General features: G+C 35.7%; 1 protein-coding gene across 1 annotated transcript in view; it reads left to right on the plus strand.

Moving 5' to 3' along the window:
* LOC122808690 (alpha-2-macroglobulin-like) overlaps window positions 1-22086 on the plus strand; it is a 1814690-nt gene that overhangs the window by 1316198 nt on the left and 476406 nt on the right. Inside the window, exon 22 of the mRNA XM_044079678.1 lies at window positions 17467-17518. Coding sequence (XP_043935613.1) covers window positions 17467-17518 — 52 coding nt within the window. The remainder of the gene's footprint in view (window positions 1-17466; window positions 17519-22086) is intronic.

Genomic DNA, 22086 nt, shown 5'->3' on the forward strand with positions numbered 1-22086 from the left:
ATCACTTCTGTGTCTCTGCTTGACAGTGGCACAGGAAAATAACTTTCTTGGGTGGTGTAAGACAGGGAACCTTGTTGGCTAGACTTACTTAGGCCCTTGGGCCAACAGCCTAGTAGGGCAAAAGATGTGCATAGTGCCAACATTTATATTCTTACAAGTAAAGCAATGAATGAAGACCTGGAAAATAATCATCTTTTTTTTTAAAGTCTTAAACATTCATTATAAAATAACATGACCTCTGAGTATATTGCAACTTTTTGATGGTAATACCTTTGGGCTGCTATTCAGTTCCAATCAATTTTCATTTGGGGTTCCAAAGGTGCGTCTACAAATTATCACTTCAGAGAAGAAGATCACAGTCCTTCCAAAAGGAAAACTAGAAGGAGGTGCATTTTCATAGTATATTTAAAATGAATTTATCAGACATATTTACTGGTTTTGTAGACAAATGTTGTCCAATATTATATGTAGTGACGGTTGTGACATTTATATTGTCTACATATCCTAATGGTATTGTTTTAATAACATGTAATTGATTTAACATATTTATAATATATAAACAGAAAGGAAGAAATTCAACATTATACAGCATTAGGAATACATTGAATCATCAAGATATTCTTATACAATTAACACATTAAGAATCTTGGTATTTTAGTAGCAACATTTCAAGGTTATCCCAACCAATAAAAGTATTAGTATGATTTATAGATCTTATTCTAATCACTTATTTTTCAGTTTTAGATTCCAAATTTTTTGTAATAACTTTCCTGGCTACTGCCAACAGACTCCTGAACAACTTTTGTTGTTTAACATTTACAAAAGAAGGGAGTGGAAAATTCATTAGTATTAATGGTCTAGTTAAAGGACAATTATCAGGCCATAACCCCTAAAAACATATTTATCTCTTCCAAATATACATTTAATTTTCCACAATCCATAAACTTGTGCCCAGTCAGCTTTTAGATCTTTATTACATCTCCAACAGACTGAAGAAATCATTTTACCAAACTTAGAAGTTTTATAGGAAATAAAAACATATATTTCCACATAAAAACTTTCCAGTATATACTTGAAGAAATTTGACTAACTGATCTAAGGAACAAAGTTTACCATCTATTGAATCCCTCAGACCACTACTATCTAAACATTCCAGAATGTTACATCAAAATTATTATGATCATTTATAATTAACTTGTATAACTTGGACAAGTGTTCTTTCTAAGTCAATTTACTTTCAGTGATATCATTTACATATTCATATAATGGGGGGATAGTGTTCAGTTCATCTTCACTCATATTATCTACAAATTTATTTAATTTCTTACTGATAGTATTAACTGGTTAACAGATTCATCTAACTTATAATCTTTCATTAAATATTCTGGCAACCTAGCTTTTCCTTTTTCAAAGCAATAGGACCATATATATTAATCCATTCCTTTTTAGTAAATTCATTTTAACATTGTTCTGAGATTCCTTAAATCTAGAGGTGTGTGCAATAGGAAAGCACAAATATTTCCATTTTGATATTAATGGAGTTTTAAAAATATAACTCTTAACTGTTTTAAGAATTGAGTTCATATATGCAGACTAAAAAGATTGAAATGAATTTCCTTCTAAGGTAAATGCTATTAACCAAGTGAAAGGATTGCTACATATTTCTAGTTTATCATATTTGATAAACTTATAAGAATTTAATAAAATCAGTTCCTGAATAATTTTCCATTGACTAGTGTAAGTTGAGACTATTCAGAGTATAACAGAGTTAAAATCTGCATTTTTGTCATTAATTTTAATGACTTCAGTATTCTCTAATTTCTTTGTTATTCAATCCTCCCTTTGTGTATTTTATCCTGTATTTCTAACAAATCTTTATCTTACGCCTTCATTTTTCTTACTAGCCCATATTCCCATTCTATCTTTAATTTGCATTTTTTAAAGATGCCTATAGTATGACTTTAATAACCTGGCTAGTATCAAAGATAAAAAAAATTTAGATTTGCTCCTTAAGACAACTCTTGAATTCTTTTAATTACATCATATACACCAGGATTCCATAAATAATCTGAAATGTCCTTATATCCATTGATATATTAATGCTTAGGGCATTATGATCAGATAAAGGACAAGGAATAGCTTTAACATAATACACCTTATGAAGTAAATCTGTAGAGGCATAAATCCTATCATTTCTAGTCTGTGTCCCATGCTCATAGGAATAATGAGTGAAAAACACTGACATGTCTTCTGCTTTTACTATTAAATAAACTAAATTGTGATTTAATAGTTTTGCCAGAACTATATCTTTCTTCTGTTCACTTGTATCTTCTATACTAGATAGACAGTTAAAGTCTCATGCTAAAATTAAGCTACCTTTCCAATGATTTGTAGTAAGTTTAAGTGATCTTTATCTATACCAGAGATCTAGTAAAATGAGCTAGTGTATATAGTTTGCCATTTTGTTCAATTATTACACAAGTATACATTCCTTTGGGATCATTAGTGTATTCCATCACCTTAGACACAGTACATTTTCTCCAAAGTATAGCAGTTCCCCTCCTCTTTTTGTCAAAAGAAGCTGTTGATAACATTTTCTAACCTAAATTATTTAAATACTTTTTATCTCAAAATTCTGTAACACTCTTAATATGATAAATATCACAATATCTAAAAATCCTTTAGCTTATTAAACTAATTCATAAACATATGTACATTACTGAGGTCAAAGAGAATGTCTTGTTTTTTCTATGGAGTTAAAAAAGCATTTGCAGTCTATATTGTATTTAAAAGTTACAAGGTGCTTAATTGAAATCCCATTCTCCCTTCTCATGTTTAACCATACTGGAAAAGCTACTTTATTTTCATTCAAAATGGATTTAGCAATAAAACACTCAAATGTCAGCTCTAACTTATGAAATTAGTTATTTCAGGCAATTTAAGTGAAGCTAAAAAAATACAATCTGCAAAAAGCTTCAAAGTTCACATTATCAAACTAAAATGTCAGCTATCAGGATATTTTCAAATATTTTATATGACTTTCTATGTAAATTATATGAGCTCTTGTATTTTCACATTTCTGCCACATGCATGTATATGTAATAGGTATCTTTCTTATAAGCAGTTTGCTATGTAAATATATTTTTTCCTGTCTTATTTGCCCACTAGTATTCTACCTTCTTCTATATAACTTGAATTTCTAAAATCACCCATCAAAGAGCTATTTAATCATTAGCTCTCTATTCGGGATTACAGTTTGTGTATATATTTCTTAACTTACTAATACTGCTCTTTTATTGATATTACATGGTATATATTTCATTATTTGTGCAATATTACTCATAAGATGTTGATAAGATATTGATTCTTCTTATCAATTCCAGTATTACAAGCAATCTTGACTATATATATATATATATATATATATATATATATATATATATATATACGCACACACACACACACACACACACACACACACACACACACACAAGAATTCCTGCTTGTTTAATTTGAATGTGTGTTTTTTGGCCATTATGAACTGGTGCTCTGATCTAAGCTTCACAACCTGACATTAGAATTTGATCACAGCATGTGAAAATGACAATTCACAGCATGCAATGGCTGATTATTTCCTCTATAAGTTTTTCATTCTTCTTATTTCCTTTAAACTGTTGTAATTAGTAACAAACACCTAACTTTACCTCTTTCAATTAATAAGTGCAGTTAGAGTTAATAATACTATAGCATAAGCTATTAACATTCAGCAAAATATAAGCAAATTATATGTCAACAACAGCTCAATATAAAACATTACTATAGCTTTTGTTTTATCACTTCTTCACTTCTAAGAAAAGAAATAGAAAAATATTTTATTTTGAGTAGATTTCTCTCATATATACTTAAAAAGGAAGAAAGAAAAAGAAAGTTAATTTCTGTTTTTTCTGACATCAGTAATGAACTTTGACCTAGATTTTCTTCAGAACAGCTCAAGGCAGTAAGCAATGCAAGCAAGAAGCCAGCATTCTGACACAACTGGAACATTTTTTTGTTCTCAAGCTTTCTTTAGGTGTTACTTGCTTCATAAATGACCCGTGAAAGGATGTGTTACACAAGAACAAAGAAAACAAATCACCAGCACTATAAATCTTCAAATTAACGTATTATCTAGATCCGACATTCAATTAACCCAGCAATGCACATACAAAGCAATATTAAACAAATAAAATTCTTAACTTATATAGTCTTAAAGTTACCAATTATATTGCTTATAATTTAATGACATTCTCTTACAATAACTATTTGCTTAACATTTATAAATTCATTTCTAAGTTTATTAAATGAAATATATTGTATTTCACTGTAAATACAGTAAAACATTAAAACTAGCCATTTATATTCCTTATCATTAAAAATGTTTTAGCTTAAAATATAAATAAATACTTACATATGTTTTGAAGATTAAAGTGCCATATAAAGCTTTTGCTTAAAAGGTAAATTCATAGTTTCAGATAATAAAAGTCCTGCAATCACAGAATAAAACTTGCTTGTTTTTAAGCTTTTTAATTTTAGGAGCACTTTTCCAGGAATTCAGTTTACTCTGTCTCTTGAGGGATATACTGTTCCAATCAATTTTCAAGTATTATTAAGGATTTTACTTTTGCTGACAAAAGTAGATACCGCTTCCAGCGTGTCAAATATTTAGTTTCTTTGGAAAGAAATAATTTGATCTTTGCAGGAAACACCAAAGTGACTCTAGTGTTGTTCTTTTTAAGTTTCTTGATCAGTGGTAAGCAGGATTTTCTTCTACTCATTACTTTACTAGAAAAATGATTGTCAAATCTGACCATATGTTCACCTATTTTAATAGGTGGGCTGGACCATGCTGTCTTTAATATTTGATATTTTTCTAAGCTAGACATAAACTTAACTACAATTGAACAATGTGATGAATTTTCCTTCTTTGAAGGTTTTCTCAGGGATCTGTGCCCCCTTTCAATTCTAAAAGATAAGGTTTCAGATATATTTAATGTTTTATGTAGTCAGATTGTTAAGAACTTTATTATATTGTCTCCCTCATACTTTTCAGGTATACCATAAATTCTAATGTTGTTTATCTCAGTCTATTTTCTAAATCATCAACTTTAGCTATCAGCCAGTTATTTTGTTTTAAAAGAAAATCAGTCTGAGAATCACCTTCAGTTATTCTCCCTTCATGAGTATTTAAAGTTTCTTCCATAATGCTGATGTGCATACTTTGTTGTTTCATGAGAATTTCTAAATATTCCATCTTCTTTCTGGTCTCTTCTTTGAGACTTTCTATTTTAGTATCCAGTTTGTCCATTTTAAGTAATACATCATGCATACTAGATATTAGTGACTGAATGTCTTTTTTTAACACAGGAATCCTGAGAACCATTTCTTGAGTGGATCATATTGAAGTCTCTTCTCTGTTAACCAAGCAGTTGAAATTCTGACAGGAAAATTATAGCTTTTGAAGAACTTGAAGCTATAAATATTTCTATCTCTATTAGTGAATACAATTAGCTAACAAGTATCTCCAAATTTTAATTTCTTATTATATTTTTCTGTCAGAGAAATGTTTTCAGTCATACATGTTTCACCAGTTGCTGCTTTCAGTTAGCCATCTTGGCCATGTCTCCCAATAGCAATTTTTGGTAGTAACAGATTTCAAATGCCGACTGAAAATTTTGAAGAAAATATGAGCTACTGTACATGACATAAGATGTGGAAAATTATGGCAATCATTCATCTATTCCCTGTTAAATCCTTAAGTTTGATAGGGTAAACAAAGTAACCAATTTCCGATAACCATTAATCCTTCAGTATATTTTAGGAATTTTTATAAGATCTAATAATAATTTATTAGGCTTGAGCTTGGAAAGATGCTTAATTAGAAGAAAAAGTAGAGCATATGAATTATATTGTGAAATAACTAAAAATGTATTCTTTAATTATGCCTTGCAGGTAACCAGATATTAGAATCATTAACTGAAAAAGGATTTTTAAAAAAGGTTAGAGATAATAAAATTAGGGTGTCATGCTTTTGCTAATGGGCCAGTTGGCAATGGTCTTATTGATGGTTATTCACTAAATGCACAACCTCACTGAATATACATACTGGTCAAGATGCATACTGAGTTGCCACCTTTTGTTGTGACAAAGACCGGACCAAGGCCACACCCCTCACACTTTCCATAATACCATTCATCTCCTCTCATTTCCCCACCCACTTCCCATCCATTTCACATCAGATGATGAGGAATGCACTCTTTTTTTTCATTTGAGATCCTTTTTTTCTGCCAATTTACTATGCTTTTCTGTACAAAAGCATAGTAAATCCACAGATTTAACATTGATAATCGGTTTCTTTTTAGTTTGTACAGTGTTTTCTGGACTACTGGACAATCAGTTTGATTTCTGGAGAGTCCAGAAATAAAAAATAAAAAAATAGGTGGCAATGCTATACTCACTGGATATATAAATGCATGGGTCATCACTGCCATAGGTCTGCTTGTCAATTATATTGTAAGCATAGCTTACTTTATAAAAGAGGTGTTAGAGCTACTGTAGTAATGTGTGTGTGTGAGATTGTGTAGGAGTAAGCTATTATGGTTTTGTGTGTGTGTGTGTGTGTGTGTGTGTGTGTGTGTGTGTGTGTGTGTGTGTGTGTGTGTGTGTGTGTGTGTGTGTGTGTCTGTGTGTGTGTGTCTGTGTGTGTGTGTGTCAGTGTGTCTGGATGGTGTTCTTTGGGTTTGTATGTTGGGTGATGAGAAGCATATTTTAAATATACTGCTTGTTTTCTGAGTGAGTAGTCACTTGTATTGGTTGGAAATGTGTAGGAGTATGCTGGTGAGTTTGCCTAACCTAGGTTGTTCACTTCTAAGAGTAGCATGTGTGCATGTGCTTGTGTGTGTGTGTGTGTGTGTGTGTGTGTGTGTGTGTGTGTGTGTGTGTGTGTGTGTGTGTGTGTGTGTGTGCGTGTGTGCGTGTGTGCTTGTGTGTGTGTGTGTGTGTGTGTATTTGTGTTTGGAAGATTGCAGGAATGACAGTGTATGTTTCACATAAAGATCAGTGTTTTCAGACTGTGTATGTGGTTGGAAGGCTGCTAGTACGATAGCGTGAGGATGGTCTGGCATTTGGTCATATGAGAATGACTGTATGCTCAGAAGAATGTGGTTGTGACAGCATGTGTTTGATCAGGAAGATGATATTGTAAGAATGTGTCTGTGATATGGATGGTATGACTGGTGTACAAAGTAGTGAGATGTGTGTGTGTGTGTGTGTGCGTGTGTGTGTGTGTGTGTGTGTGTGTGTGTGTGTGTGTGTGTGTGTGTGTGTGTGTGTGTGTGTGTGTGCGTGTGTGTGTGTGTGTGTGTGTGTGTGTGTGTGTGTGTGTGTGTGTGTGCGTGTGTGCTTGTGTGTGTGTGTGTGTGTGTGTATTTGTGTTTGGAAGATTGCAGGAATGACAGTGTATGTTTCACATAAAGATCAGTGTTTTCAGACTGTGTATGTGGTTGGAAGGCTGCTAGTACGATAGCGTGAGGATGGTCTGACATTTGGTCATATGAGAATGACTGTATGCTCAGGAGAATGTGGTTGTGACAGCATGTGTTTGATCAGTAAAATGATATTGTAAGAATGAGTCTATGATATGGAGGGTATGACTGGTGTACAAAGTAGTGAGATATGTGTGTGTGTGTGTGTGTGTGTGTGTGTGTGTGTGTGTGTGTGTGTGTGTGCGTGCAAGAGAGAAACTCTGTGTCCCAAGCAGCAGTAAGTATTTTTTGGAGAGTTACCTCTTGCAGGGAGTGTAAAAGCTTGCCCTGAAATAATAGTTTGTGTGGGTGTTAGCTAAATTCAGTTCTGTGTTGTATGTGGGCTGGTTTGCATGTGTAAGTATGTGTGCATGCACATTCTTGTATGTGAGATGCATTGGAATTCTGATATGATGATTAGACAAGGAGTGTGCTATGTTAATATATTATTTTTCTGGTTACTTTATTTTTTTGACTAGCTAGACCTCAGTTAGTTGGCCATTAAGATTTTAAATTAAAGATTTTTTTCCTCCCATACGTTTATGAGCCAGCAAATTGTAGTAACATATGTTGATAAGATGGGATGAACAGTGAGACTTCATTTCCTTGACCCACCTTGTTCATGTGTGCTAACCCTAACTCTAATCATAACCGTAACCCCTATTGTGCGTCTTACCCCAACCCTGCACCTTACCCCAGCTAAAACCCTTTCTGTAACACTCATACTAAATTGGACACTCAGGCAGCACTGAGTGATGTACAGTCCACCACTGTTGAACTGTCAGTATTCTCAAATGCACCATTCCTAATTAAGCTCAAGCCAGTCAACCAGGTTCAGTTGTTAGCAATCTGATCAAAGCATGCATCTTCATCCTCTTATCCCCATGTTAGGCAGAGCAATTGGAAGTATGTTAGGGTCTGAATACCTGGTCTTCACATACCTCATAACTCCCCTGGGCCCAGATGTGATATGTTAGTGTCTCAGCACCTGGTCTTCACATACCTCATAACTCCCCAGGGCCCAGATGTAGTATGTTAGTGCTTCAGCACCTGGTCCTCAGATTCCACATCACTCCCCTGGGCCCAGATGTAGTATGTTATGTCTTAGCACCTGGTCCTCAGATACCTCATAACTCCCCCGGGCCCAGATGTGCTTTGTTAGTGCCTTAGCACCTGGTCTCTGAGATACCTAATAACTCCCTGGGCCCATATGTATAATATGCTAGTGTCTTCGCACCTGGTCTTCAGATACCACATCACTCCCCTGGGCCCAGATGTAGTATGTTAGTGCCTCACCACCTGGTCTTCAGATACCACATCACTCCTCTAGGCCCAGATGTAGTATGTTATGTCTTAGCACCTGATCTTCAAATACCTCATAACTCCACTATGGGTTTCCCGGGTCATAGAGGAGGACCTATAGCTCACAAGGATATGGTATGGAGCTTTTCTGATGGTGAGTTGTACTTAAAGAAGTTGTTCATGATGAAGCTCAGATGTGTCATAGTGCTTGGCCAGCATGTAATCCTGCATGAGAATCTAGTGAAATGCAAGAAGGCATGTGTTCCAAGACCCTCTGAAACTGATCTCTGTGAGTGCTTGTTGCTCAGGCAATTGTATTAGGACTATTTGAATCTCGATTGTCTGATTCAGAGTTAGAAGCCCTTCATCAGCAATGAGTCTATGACTAGCCTTTGAAAATGTAATCATGCTAAAGTGGTCAAAGAAAACTTTTTTGTAATTTAGTCAACTGCCAAAGGAAAATTATTCTACTGAGTCAGCACCCTGAATTATTTAGTATTTATGAATTCATTCAGGTGTCATAAGTCAAAAAATGATGTTGAAGACTTGGCCATTTGTTGCAGTACAAACAATGTGGAGTAGATGCCTTGACCTATTTGACTGAAATGTACCTTTTTAAATTGTGTTCTTTATTAATAGGTGACATCAATTGAATGTTTAGTAGGTGCGAGCAGAGCTTTGGAGCTGCCCTTGAGATGTCTGAACAAATTGCAAATTATAGCAGTACATTTAAATATATCTATATCAGTCTTTTCCAACTGAATTTGAGTTGTAAAATTGTTTGTATTATATTATATTATATTATACTAATATTATATTATATTATATTATATTATATTATATTATATTATATTATATTATATTATATTATATTGTATTATACTATATTATATTATATTATATTACCAAAACTGTTGAGTTCTTTTCTTTAATTAGAATCTCTTTTAACTTTGTTTCATAAAATAACAATGTCATCTGCTGGTTGTATAAAACAGAATAATTGTGTAATTTGGTCATTAAGTAATTTAGATTTAACAATATCACTATAAACCTCTGTTCTAAGACTGTCTTTACAAAATTATCCCTCACGTGGCAGATTTTGATGTAGTATCTACAGTGTTATATGCATATTTTGGTATGTAAAGTTTTACTTTCCCACTGTAGTTGTCAACTTCTTTGCTCTGTTAATAACATTGCTGCTATGAATATAAAGCAAATTTCCCTGAATCTGTTCTAAAACAGAACTTTGATAAAAAATAATGAGACCTAAATAATGTATGTTCTAATTACTACGGTACTAGATGAGTGTCACTCTTTTCATATGTATCTAATAGCAGATTACTTATCATTGGGTAAAAATGCAAGTGGGACAGTTTTCTCATTCTGCTTCCTTGTTAGCCTTTTCTGGGGCTGCTGATCCCACTCATGTGGACAGTGATATTCACCTTTAAAGGATCCTGAAAACTGTATTAAAGTGGAACTGCTGTCTGCTATGTACTGTATCTTTTCTCAGGAGAAGAGGGATTCCATACAAGTTAACTGAAAATCCTCCTGTCAATTTTAATATCTCCATAAGAGAAGATATTCTTGCAGAGAATTAAAAGATTGAGGGGATTAATTATCCTTATGTGAATCCTGAGAGGAAACAATGAATTGACATCACATGAAAGTTCACCTTTCCCATAGAAAAGTGAAGGAAATGGACTTTTTTATTCTCTTGTGCTGACTTGAATGCATGCAGGTATCTTTAAAAGTTCACACTTTGTGGTCCTATCCGCCACAGACTGACTTCACTTCAAACCGGTACAAAATCCAGTGTAGGTCTCTCCTGTTTGTGTACATTTTCTGTACTTCTCTAAAATATTCCCTTGCAAAGGTCTTGAAGGATGGCTTCAGTAAACCTGCAGATAAAAATGGGTGCATCTAAGGCGGACTTGGCCTGATTAAATATTAGTGAAGTGCTACAGTCATCCAACACTGAAGCCCTTGAATCTAATACGATCATAAGAAAACCAAGGCAAGTACTAACAAAGCTGCTGCCAGTGTCTTTTCTTTTGGAAACTCAGTCACTAAGAATTTTGGTACTTTTGCCAATCAATTTATAATTCTGTTATGTGTTATCACCTTTGCTGATATTCCCAGACGTATCATTTCTGTACTGTTTTTCATCAAACTCCCTGACTTCCAGTTCTTTATTTAAAAAAGGTGAAATAAAAACATAACATACAGACGCAACAGAGTTAGTTATTTTTGATATTTAAAGCACAGTTGTTTACCACAGCCACACTCAACACTTTATTGTTTTGACTTAAAAGCTCTGATCAAAAACAATAAATAGTTGACAAGCAAGGAGCACAACAGGGGTTAATGTTACTGTTGTTTTTAGGGATTACTGATGGATGTGAAGCACTGAAAACAGGTAGGAGAACTTAAAAATGCTCCTCGCAAAACTGGCTGTGTAAATTCTTTCCTCACAGCCAAAGTTTCATGGAAGTTTGGCATAAGACCAGCACTTGCTTTCAGGAGGATGCATGCACAGCTGACAAATATTTCTGACATTTAAGTACGATATGTAAGGTGGGTAAACCCAGATTTTATAATTTGCTGTTACAGTGACCATTCCCAAAGAACATATTAGTTTGCTGCAATGTAGTTGCCCCGTGATAACCCACAGTGAACCAGGCCTAAAGTGAGTTCCTTATATCTCTGAATTCTTGTCCCAAATAGTAGAGCATTTCAGTGTAATAGAAATACAATTGTTTAAGTAAATTTGCCATAGCAGGAGATACTTGAATGATCACTGCTGCATTAGCCTAAGCTATATAGGTTATGTCCTGACAAGGATATAATGGCTGGCCATCTTCCAAAGCTTCAGTGCATTTTCCATACACCCAAACCGTTAGTCTGCTCATGGTGAACTGAATAAATGTTAGGTTTCGCTCCAAGCAATTCAGAGCTTTCATGCCAACAGAGAGAGAGGGGGGGGGAGGCTAAAACCCTGAGAAGGACAATGCTAGAAAAATAATAATAATAAATCTCCACAAACTGGCATAAGTATGTGACAATAACAAGGGGGATGGAGAGAGGGGGGGGAAGCTACTGCAGCAGTGGTTATTCAGAAAGCTACTGTTATGTAAGTTTACTTTACAGCTGTACTATGTTCTTCATTTGATCACTGCTGTAGTAGCCTAAGCTATATGGATAGCTTAGATATACTAGGAGGAGGAAATATAAGGGTCCAGTAGCCACTGGAGAATTGTACTAGCAAAGCCTGTTCTAGACCTGCAGAAGGAATCTAGTTGCCACTGCTTTGTAAAAGTGTGCATAGAGGACCACATTACTGCTTCTAGAAAATTTCTAGAATCCGATTCCTTCCAAGCCATAGAAGAACCCAATGCCTTGGTAGAATGAGCCTTGACCCTGCTTGGAATAGTTTTGTTGTGATGGGGAGTAACAAAAAACAATAGTATGAAACAACCATTTGGAAACAGTCTAACACTGGCTGTTCTTATTTCTTAGTTTGGTAAAAAAAAAAAAAAAACATCAGAAGTTCTGAAAGAATTTGTTCTGTCAAGATGGTACCTGAGTTGTCTGTGGCATTCAAGGTATGAAGTAACCTTTATCCCTTATTTTTTATGTTTTGTAAAAGAAGACAAGGAGAAGGATAGCTTGACTTAAACTAAGTTTGGATACCACTTTAGGCATTAAAGAAGAATTACTTCTTAAAGAAATCTTATCCCCCTTGTAAAAAAAAGAGAGAAGGTTGACCAACCATATATGCTTGCAACCCACATACTCTTCTTGCAGAGGTCATATCATTAAGTAAAACTGTTTTCTATGTCAAAAACTTCAAGTCAGTCTGATGAGCTGGTTCAAATGGAGCTATAGTTAGTTTTTATAACAAAAATGTCAGGATTCTAAGGAGGAGCCCCTTTTTCTAGGAGGCTTTTTATGCAACACTCCTTTCAAAACCATTTTCATATGAGACTGCATTGAAAAAGGGGGATCCATGGACAGACATGCTGAATTGGCCAACAAGTGGCCTTAATCAAGGAGTAAGACAGACCACAGGATAGTAACTCACACAAATATTGTAAAAACAGAGAAACACTAGCCCTGAGTAGATGCTGGTTCTTTTCTTGGCACTAACTAGAATACCTTTTCCATTTGATAATATATGATTTTCTAATACCAGGCTTTCTTGTCTCCATTAATACCTGCTGTACATCCTCATAAAAAAGGTGCCTAAAAGATATTAAAATCCTATCCTGCAGGCAACCAGTTGCTTCATTTGTAACTAGGATGTATCAAATATCCCAGTCTTGTGTGCGTAAATAAAGTCTGTGAGAAAGTTTGTGCTAATTTCTCCTAGCCATTTCCAGAATAAGGGAGAACCACTTTGGCTTGGACCAGAAGGGAGTTACCATAATGATCTTTGGGGAGACCTTCTGAATTTTCAGATGTATCTTAGATATTTTTGGAAAGGATAGAAAAGTATACATGAACATTTCTGTCCAAGGAAAAGAAAAGGCATCTGTCTTCCTAGCCTTCGTGCATGTAGTTGTGGAGCCGAGGTTTTCTGATTGATCGTTTAGAGAGGAGGCAAAATAATCTATTTGAGGTGTTCTCCATAGATGGATCAAATATTGGAAGATCCTCTAATTCAGCTTCCATTCAAGAGAGTCTGCCCTGGTCTTGCTGACCTTGTCTGCCACAAAATTTTGATCAGATGGAACACAAGATGCCTTTAGAGTGAGATTGTGCTGAAAAGTTATATCCCCGGATACCATGGCTAGTCTGCACAGATCTGGTACTTTCTTGCTTTTTTATGTACCATATCACTACGGTGTCATCTGTAAACACTTGTAGAGGTCCCAGGGGCCACAAATGATTTAGAGAGTTGTCAGCATTTATGAGAGCTAATATCTGTTTTATGTTAATGTGTTTTGGTCTATCTTTTTTGTTCTAAAGACTCTGCACTTTTATCCCCATAGACACTGCTCCCCAAGCAACATCTGCTGTGACTAACTGTGAAAGGAGCAGGAGGGGAGAATGGAAGACCATGATTCTGAGAAATTTGGTGTCTCTACCACATGACCTCCCTTTTGAGAAATCCCAGAACTGGAATGTGAAAGGTTAAGGGATGTTGATGCTGGGACCATAGACATTTCGGGTACCATTGTAACTTTACCATGTGGAGTCATGATGCCATAAGACCCAGAATACTGAGGAATTGCCTTGCAAAGACACATGCCTGAGTGGAAAACCTCAGGAATAGATCTAAACACACATCTATTTTTTTCCTGTAAGAGAAAAGCTCTTTGAACTAAGATGTCTACCAGACAACTCAGAAAAAACAATCTTGTGAGAAGGAGTCAGAAAAGATTTCTGAATGTTCTTTTAGAATCCCAGCTTGTATAGGAGACCCTTAAACATGCAAGGGATTCCTGACATATGGAGAAAGACTGCAAACATAAGCAAGTCAACTAAGGAAAACGTGAATACCTTGCAATCTGCAGTAAGCTTTGACAGGATATAGACACTCTGTAAACAGTCCTGGAGTAGTAGTAGCCCAAAGGGTAAGAGAGAGAACTGATAATGTGACCTAGATACACAAAACCTTAGGAAATACCTGAAGTCTGGATCTATAAGAATGTGATGACATGCAACTTTTAATCTAAGGGCAGTAGGAAACTCATATGGGGAATAAGTGGTAAGAAGTTGTGAAGTGGCAGCATTTTTAACTTGGGCGCTATCACAAACTGGCTCAGAAAGGAAAGGTCCAGACACCATCTCCCATGAGCATCCTTCTTTCTTTGGCATCAGAAACATCTTTGAATAAGATCCTTCCCCTAAATGAGGAGAACAAACAGCTTCTTTTGTCCCATGAGCCAGCATATTCTGTATGACAGGAGAGAAAAGAAGAGTTTGGTCTGGCAGATAAAGAAGAAAAGGAGGGACAGATGCTCACTTCCGTCTGCCATCTATAGCCTTAATGGATTAGTCTCAGAACCCATCTGTCTGAAATAAACTGTCACCAAAGACAGAACGGCTTCAGACAGTCTGTAAGAATAAAAAGACTGTCAGGATGGGGGTGGGGAGTCTATCAATTGTCATTCAGACTTATTAGACTCTCCTTTGTTAGGTTCCTGCTTTCTCTTTGGACATTTTCTAACACTGTTCTTTAATGTCTGCTTGCCAGCAGACTGCTGAGATTGTTTTTTTTTTTAATTGAAATTAGATGAGGAAGAATAAAATCCCTTTGTAAACCTGGGGAAGGAGGTCAAAAAAATCTGAGAGATCCCTTGAATCAGCTTTCACCTGCTTCCCACACTTTTTAATGATCTCTGCAGAAGAAGGTCAAAAAACTAGCTCTCTCTCTCTCTCTCTCTCTCCAAGGAAGAATTCAAAAATTTCATTTCTAACTTCCTCTGCGAGGTTTTGTGAAAACAGCCATATTGGGGGGGGGGGGGGGGCCGGAGGCAACAGCAACAAGATTTGTTTTGTTTATTTTTTGATCCTTTGTGGAATGATGTTTTGTATATTCAATGAGTTGTCATCTATGGCCGTGGAATCAAAGATTTGTGAGGTCAGTTAAAATATATGCTCCCATATAGATAAAGATAGATATTTTATTGACAAAGTACATTTTCTGTTACAAAAAATAAAGTGGAAGTTTTTCCCAAAGGGAACTTATCTGCCCAGCATTACAACAGTGTTAGCCAGACATCAATTCCTGAAATCCAAGAGAGGCGCCATCTTTTTACTGAAAGAAAAGCTGAGAAGGGCTTGACACCCAAAACTAACTTTAAGTCAGTTCAACCTGACTAATGGTTTTGGTGTGTGGAAGGTGCCATGAAGGTTTGGAAGCTGGGCAGCTATTACTTCCTTGCTAGACATAAGCCATAAAGCTTAGGCTATTGCAGCAATAATCATATGAAGGACATCCTCTGTTCTCTCCTGCAGTTTCACATCAGACAACTCTCAACACAGAGATGTCCATCAGAAGTGTTCTATATCCATATGCTATCTAGACCTAAAGGGTCATTTTGCATTTGTTGCTTAGAACCACTTTTCAAAACAACAGCGACAATCATATTGCTTTATTTTCACTGGTGTGATAAAAAATGGATACTGTCATTATGGTACAAAAGAATATTGAAAACATACCAAGATATGAATGTGTATAATCTCTTTAGTGTAACCTATTATTCATTCATTAATTCTTCATTCATTCACTTATTATCAGGTTACCGGTTTCATACAATTCAGGGGCAAGGGTAAGTCAGAACTTTTCCAAGCACTCATTAATCACAAGGCACAGAAACTAAATCTAGAAATGTTGCCAGTGTATTGCAGGAACCATGTACACCCTCACTTGTAAGTGATACTTACACTTCATGTAGTTTGAAGGAGCACTGATTGGCCTATTACATGTTTTTGGAATATGAGAGAAGACTGAAGCATGTAGTGAAATGAATTTACTTCACTTACCCGAAAAACCACATCGTCAATATTCACTTCATTGAGATGAATACACCGACAAACCAGAAGGCCAACATCCAGAACACTGTCATTCTGACCCACGGTAAGTAACCACTTGGCCAGCCCAAAAAAAAAAAAAACTAAAACAACCCATGTGGGGAGCTTGCCCCTCCACACCCCCCCCCATATGGGATCTTCACCCCCACACCCCCCTAACTAAATATACCAACTCCGGGATTGCACTACCGCAGGAGTAAGGGGCAAAGTTCAACAGGATGGCCAAGCGGTTACTTACCTCGTTTCGGAATGTCGGTGTTCCAGATGTTGGCCTTCTGGTTTGTTGGCGCATTCTTCTCTGTGAAGTGAATGTTGGTGATGTGGTTTTTCGGGTAAGTAAAGTAGACCCAGTGAAATACATGTTTCACAGAGAACACCACCCACCCACCCAATGCTGCAAATTAAATAGCCAAGGGCTATGCAGCAACAATGTTAACCACTGTGACGTCTGATACCTCATATAACCTAGTACTATATGCAATTTCAACTAAAGATTATTGCATTTCATTGCATCTGCTATCTTCAATAACTTCATAGATAAAGCAAGATTCATTTCACAGACACTGTTAAATATAGGTTTGGTATCCCGACAGGAGAACCAGATCAGTTTAAGACTATAGGTTAATATTAATAATTTCATTTTAACCTCTTCTCTGTTTTATCTAGCAATATTGTAATCTACAATGCACGGAGATGTTCAGCCTTGACAAATGTTTGGTTTGTGTCACAGTCAGTTTTGTGTGCAGTAGCACATAATTTGATAATGTAAATGTTAATCAAGAATATAAAGATTAGCTTTATTTTATCTGACAAATGTTATATTAAAATTTTGCATTGCTGTGAAAGGATACAAAAGCTCACATTCCTTTTGTTGTAAAGTGTTGTACCTTATTCGAGTTACCTACAATGTAGCAACTTTTAATATGTAAGGGGTATGATGCAATCCTCTGGAAGAATTGTGAGTATTTTGACAGAGTTCATTATAATGTCGTTATATATAACAAGAAATGTTATGAATAATAAATGCTTATTGCATTTATTTATTTATTTTCTGTTTTACCAGCCTGAAGGTACATTGATAGAAATGGCAAAGAGCTCACTTCTGTGCCCTAAAGGTAAGGTGCATTTGTGAAAGTTACTTGTTTAACTGTCAGCTTATCCATTTCTGTTATAGAACAGTTCCACACTTAGACAGTGTTTACTAGGGTGTGAGGATGACAAGATAAAACACGAAATATGATAGAATAAACAAATAACTTGTGGTTTTACTACCTCTACCATGTTACTGTTCAACTACTTAAATAACAGCATGGAAGTACAAAATAACAACTACGCAGACCTATACTGACTGTAATGTAGAGGAATGCGATCAAGTCGCCAATCATAACATGCTTATTATGTGTTCAAGATATGAATGTCAAGAAATTCACCTGGGAAGCGAAGCTCAAGAGGCAAATCTTGGCATCCATGTCGAGAAGACATAATTTAAGGTTATGACTGGTGATGCAATCATAACTCTGTGTAGTGCATGGAGCTTTATCTGTTCCATATACTACTAGTTACAGGGAAAAAATTCGGAAACCGTTTTGCTGGTATTCAAAGCCATAAAACACTTAGCCGATGCTGTCAGAAAGGTAGTTTAATGCTGTATGTCACATTTACACTTACCTTTCCTGTCTCTTAACTATCCACATTTTTGCAGAACATCCAGATTATTGCTTCATATTTTTGGTTTGTTCCTCATAAAATCTGTAGTTTTTGGACAAACCACTAAGGACTGAAAATGCTAAATAATGACAAACATTGGAGTTTCAGAGTGTATATCCTACAGAAAATGCATGCTAACACAAATCCTGTTAATGTAGTAACTTTCTAAACTCATTAGAGGAACTTAGGGACTTGTTACCATTGCAGACAACAGACTGAAAGAAAACATTTATTCTACTGCTGTCATTTGCTGGTCAGTACAGGCACATTTCACTGCGTAGTGTGGGACCTGACCTTAGCAACTTCAGCAGGGGGTGTTTAACAATTGTTAAGGTCAGGTCTTGCACCACTCTAGCGCTTAATTGATTTGTCTTTTTCCGAATATTGAAGCATAATCACTGCACTCCATACACTATAAAGGTATAATAATATATTCAGATTATGGTCTGTCTATGTCCCTGCTAAGAATATCCTCAGGACAGATGTGCTTAAAAAGTTTAGAAACTATGGTACGGTAAATGCAATAGTGATATGTAAGGGGAATTTTACTTGGTGCTTGCCCAGAAAAGAAAACATTGAAACAGTAGACTTATTTTTGAAGAAATGGTTTAGACAGTCGCTATGAAAGTGGTAAAACAATTGACTAGGCTTTTAATAGAGGAGATAGGGACAACATGTAAATGTTTATATTATTTATATGTTTAAAGGTTAGCAAGCAGATGTCAGTACAATAACAACAAACTTTTCTGATCATAGGACTGTTATTCTGGAACTAGGAAGCAAAGGGAAGTGTTGGTTCTGGCACACTTTGGATGCAGGTAGACTCTATGCAAAAAACTAAGAATGAGGCTTACTTTAATAGATTTTTTTCAATGACTATTTGAACATGAAATTCTGTTTTGCAAAATGGGGTTAGAACACTTAATGGTAAAAATAGAGAATGATGTTGAAGGGCAGAGATTACAAGAAAATGATGAAGGATTATTTTCACCATGTAACAGAGATGCATCCTTTTTAACATCTATTTCTCTGAAATGGAAGCAAATACTGAAGGTTTATGGCTGACTAAGTTTACAGATGATTGCAAGCTGGGGGTTATCATTGACTCCCCTGCAAACACTATCATTCTTCAGTGAGGCCTATCTTTGATTAATAAATGGTGCCAAAGCCATGGTCTTAAACTCAATGCTGAAATACATAATTGTACTCTTTGGGAAGTCACCATCCTGGCTAATTACCATGTTGATAATGCACCCCTAAGAGTTGACCCAATGGCCAGGCATCTGGGTACACATGTAGACACAGTAGCCTTAACTTCGACCATCACATGTCCACAGTGGTGCGGAAATCCTTTTATGTCGTGCAACAAATAAGTAAGGACATGGCTTCTAAGTCCAAAGAGGTCATTATCCCAGTGTATTCTACCCTTATCAGACCAATTATAGATTATAATGCTTCCTTTGGTATGTACCTGACCAGGCACATACAGCAACTAGAGCATCCTCAGAGGCTGCTTACAAAAAGAATACAAGGCATCACAGACCTGCCTTATGCAGAGTGCCTTAAAGCCCTTTCCATCTACTCTGTGTCCTATAGATTGCTGAGCTCTAATCTACTCCTGGCTTATAAGACATCCCCAAACCCCACACTTATGAATCTCCTACATATTCTTAAGTCATAGAATACTAATAATAGAAGGTCTAGGGATCTGAATTTTGTCTGGGACTTAAACAGAACATGCTGGAGAGACAGATATGTGTCCCAGAGACTGCCCCTCCTATGGAACAGACTTCCCATCCATTTGAAGCTGGGTTCATCTATTACCCAGTTTAAGCTCAAAGTAGACCAGTGAAAGGGGAACAGGAAATTTACACTGAGCCTGGCACCCATGTCACTTATGGACAGCAGTAACTTATAAGGAAATTATAGGGAACATCAAAAGCATTTCTTCTTCATGAGAAGTTACAGTTTACCTTTCAGAAAAAAGGTTTTCCATGATTAAATTTGCATTTATGGGAAAATTAGTTATTCTGAATCTATTTTTATTCTATCAGAGTATACGGAAACTGAAACTGAAATGGCAGTAATAGTTTCGATTATATGGGTAACTAGACTGAATACACAAAGGGGGAAGTTTTATATATTAAAACAAGTAAAAGAGGTCTGGATATGGTACAGTTTGTGGCATATATGAGATTGCTCCACTTCAGGATGTTAATAAAAAAACATGCTGCATCTGCTTAATATTTTAATAAAACTTTTAATCAAAAGTTGTCCTTACTTATTTGCAGAACAACAAAGAAAAACTTAGAAAGAAAGTGATGGCTCAGTAGTTTTCAAAAGAAATGCTTTTAGAAAGGTGAAATGGTAAAAGGAATGAGAGAAAAGAAGATTGTCAGTGGGAAAGTTGGTATAATAATATAGTAAGACAATTTTATGAGATATCTACCTGGACTAACAAAGGACAAGATAAGGAAGAGGATATTAAGAAGAAGAATGTGAAGGTCTTATGAAAACTCAGGCATTCTAGATTCTTTCTGGAGACTTCCGCATAAAAAGCATTATAAAGAAACAACTGAAGAATAAGGCAAAAGAGGAAATAATGTGTTCATATCCAGAGTATGGCAATGAGGAAGCAATTTCACATTTTGACTGGAACAGATTTATGATTTCTAGAAAAATATGGCTCAAAAGATACTTTTTTTAAATTTAAGTTAGGTCTAGAAAGAACATTATTATCAGAACATGGTTGGGTCGGAAAAACTGCAAAACTTAGGTGCATGATCTTTTGTTGAGGTTGATGTATGGATGCACTATATACGGGTCTATATCATATAATCGAAAGCTGAAAGGTCCAAAGCACAAAACTTCGAACTTCAAAGCTCAAAATCTGACAATGTTGAATCTACAAAAAAAAAAAAAAAACACTAAATACCCAAAACAAAAAAAAAATGTTCTATGCAGGGGTGCACCTGCACCCCCCCCACACCCCCGCTACTTAAATATACCAACTCCGAGATCACACTACAGTGCAGTAAAGGGAAATCTTCCCTTCCTGCGCTCTATGGCGATCTCCATTCTACAGTTCAACGTTTTTGTACTTCGAGCTTTCCAGTTCGAAGTTTTGTGCTTCAGACTTGTCAGCTTTCTAGTTTATGATGTAGACCCACTATATAACTGAAAATGGTAAAATTAAGAAGACACTATATAACTCCAAATGATGAAATTAAGAAGGCATGCAACATGTATTAAATATCAATGTGTATCACAATATTTTCCCTAGGAAAACATACATATCATATTTTCATGTGCTATTGATTTTTATTTTTTCAGATTTGCTTTCTTTATTTGAAATGTCATTTTGAACTTGCCATATGACTTGACATTTTAAGGAAATGCCTCTGCTGTTTTCAATACGTTGTACTGGTTCTTTTTCATCCATGTGATCTACCAGTAAGAAAGGAGGTCACACTCAGAAATGCAGTGACGTCTTATGCTGTACTGCAGACACAGTACTAGAAAACTTTATCAAACTGCCTAATGATGGAAATGAACCAACAGCCTTCTGATCTTTTAGCATCCAAGGGAAGTATGCTATCTACTGAACCACTAATACAGATTTCTAAAATGCAACTACTAGGTCAACAAAATAGATGCAGATTGTATCTGTGGGAAGACAAATAATTTATCTGTTGTTTAATGGCAGGATGAAATCTGCCTTGTTTTTATGAATTAGAGGCTCACCTCAGATGAAGTCTCTTTTCCAGCACCCTTCCATATGCTTTTCCAGAAGGCTGATATCCATTATGCATCTATAATTTTAGTGCACCTTCCTGGGGTCTAAATTATTACCTCGAAAGTCCAGAATAGGTAGTACAACTCTGTCAACACATAAACGTTGATCTATACATTCAGCGAACTACCAAACCATCAAACCCGAAGACATTGAATGTGTTTGTTGTCCAGCAGCATGATC

Source organism: Protopterus annectens, chromosome 8.part0 (genome assembly GCF_019279795.1).
Source record: "Protopterus annectens isolate FY-2018-M chromosome 8.part0, PAN1.0, whole genome shotgun sequence".
In the NCBI taxonomy this organism is placed as follows: Eukaryota; Metazoa; Chordata; order Ceratodontiformes; family Protopteridae; genus Protopterus; species Protopterus annectens.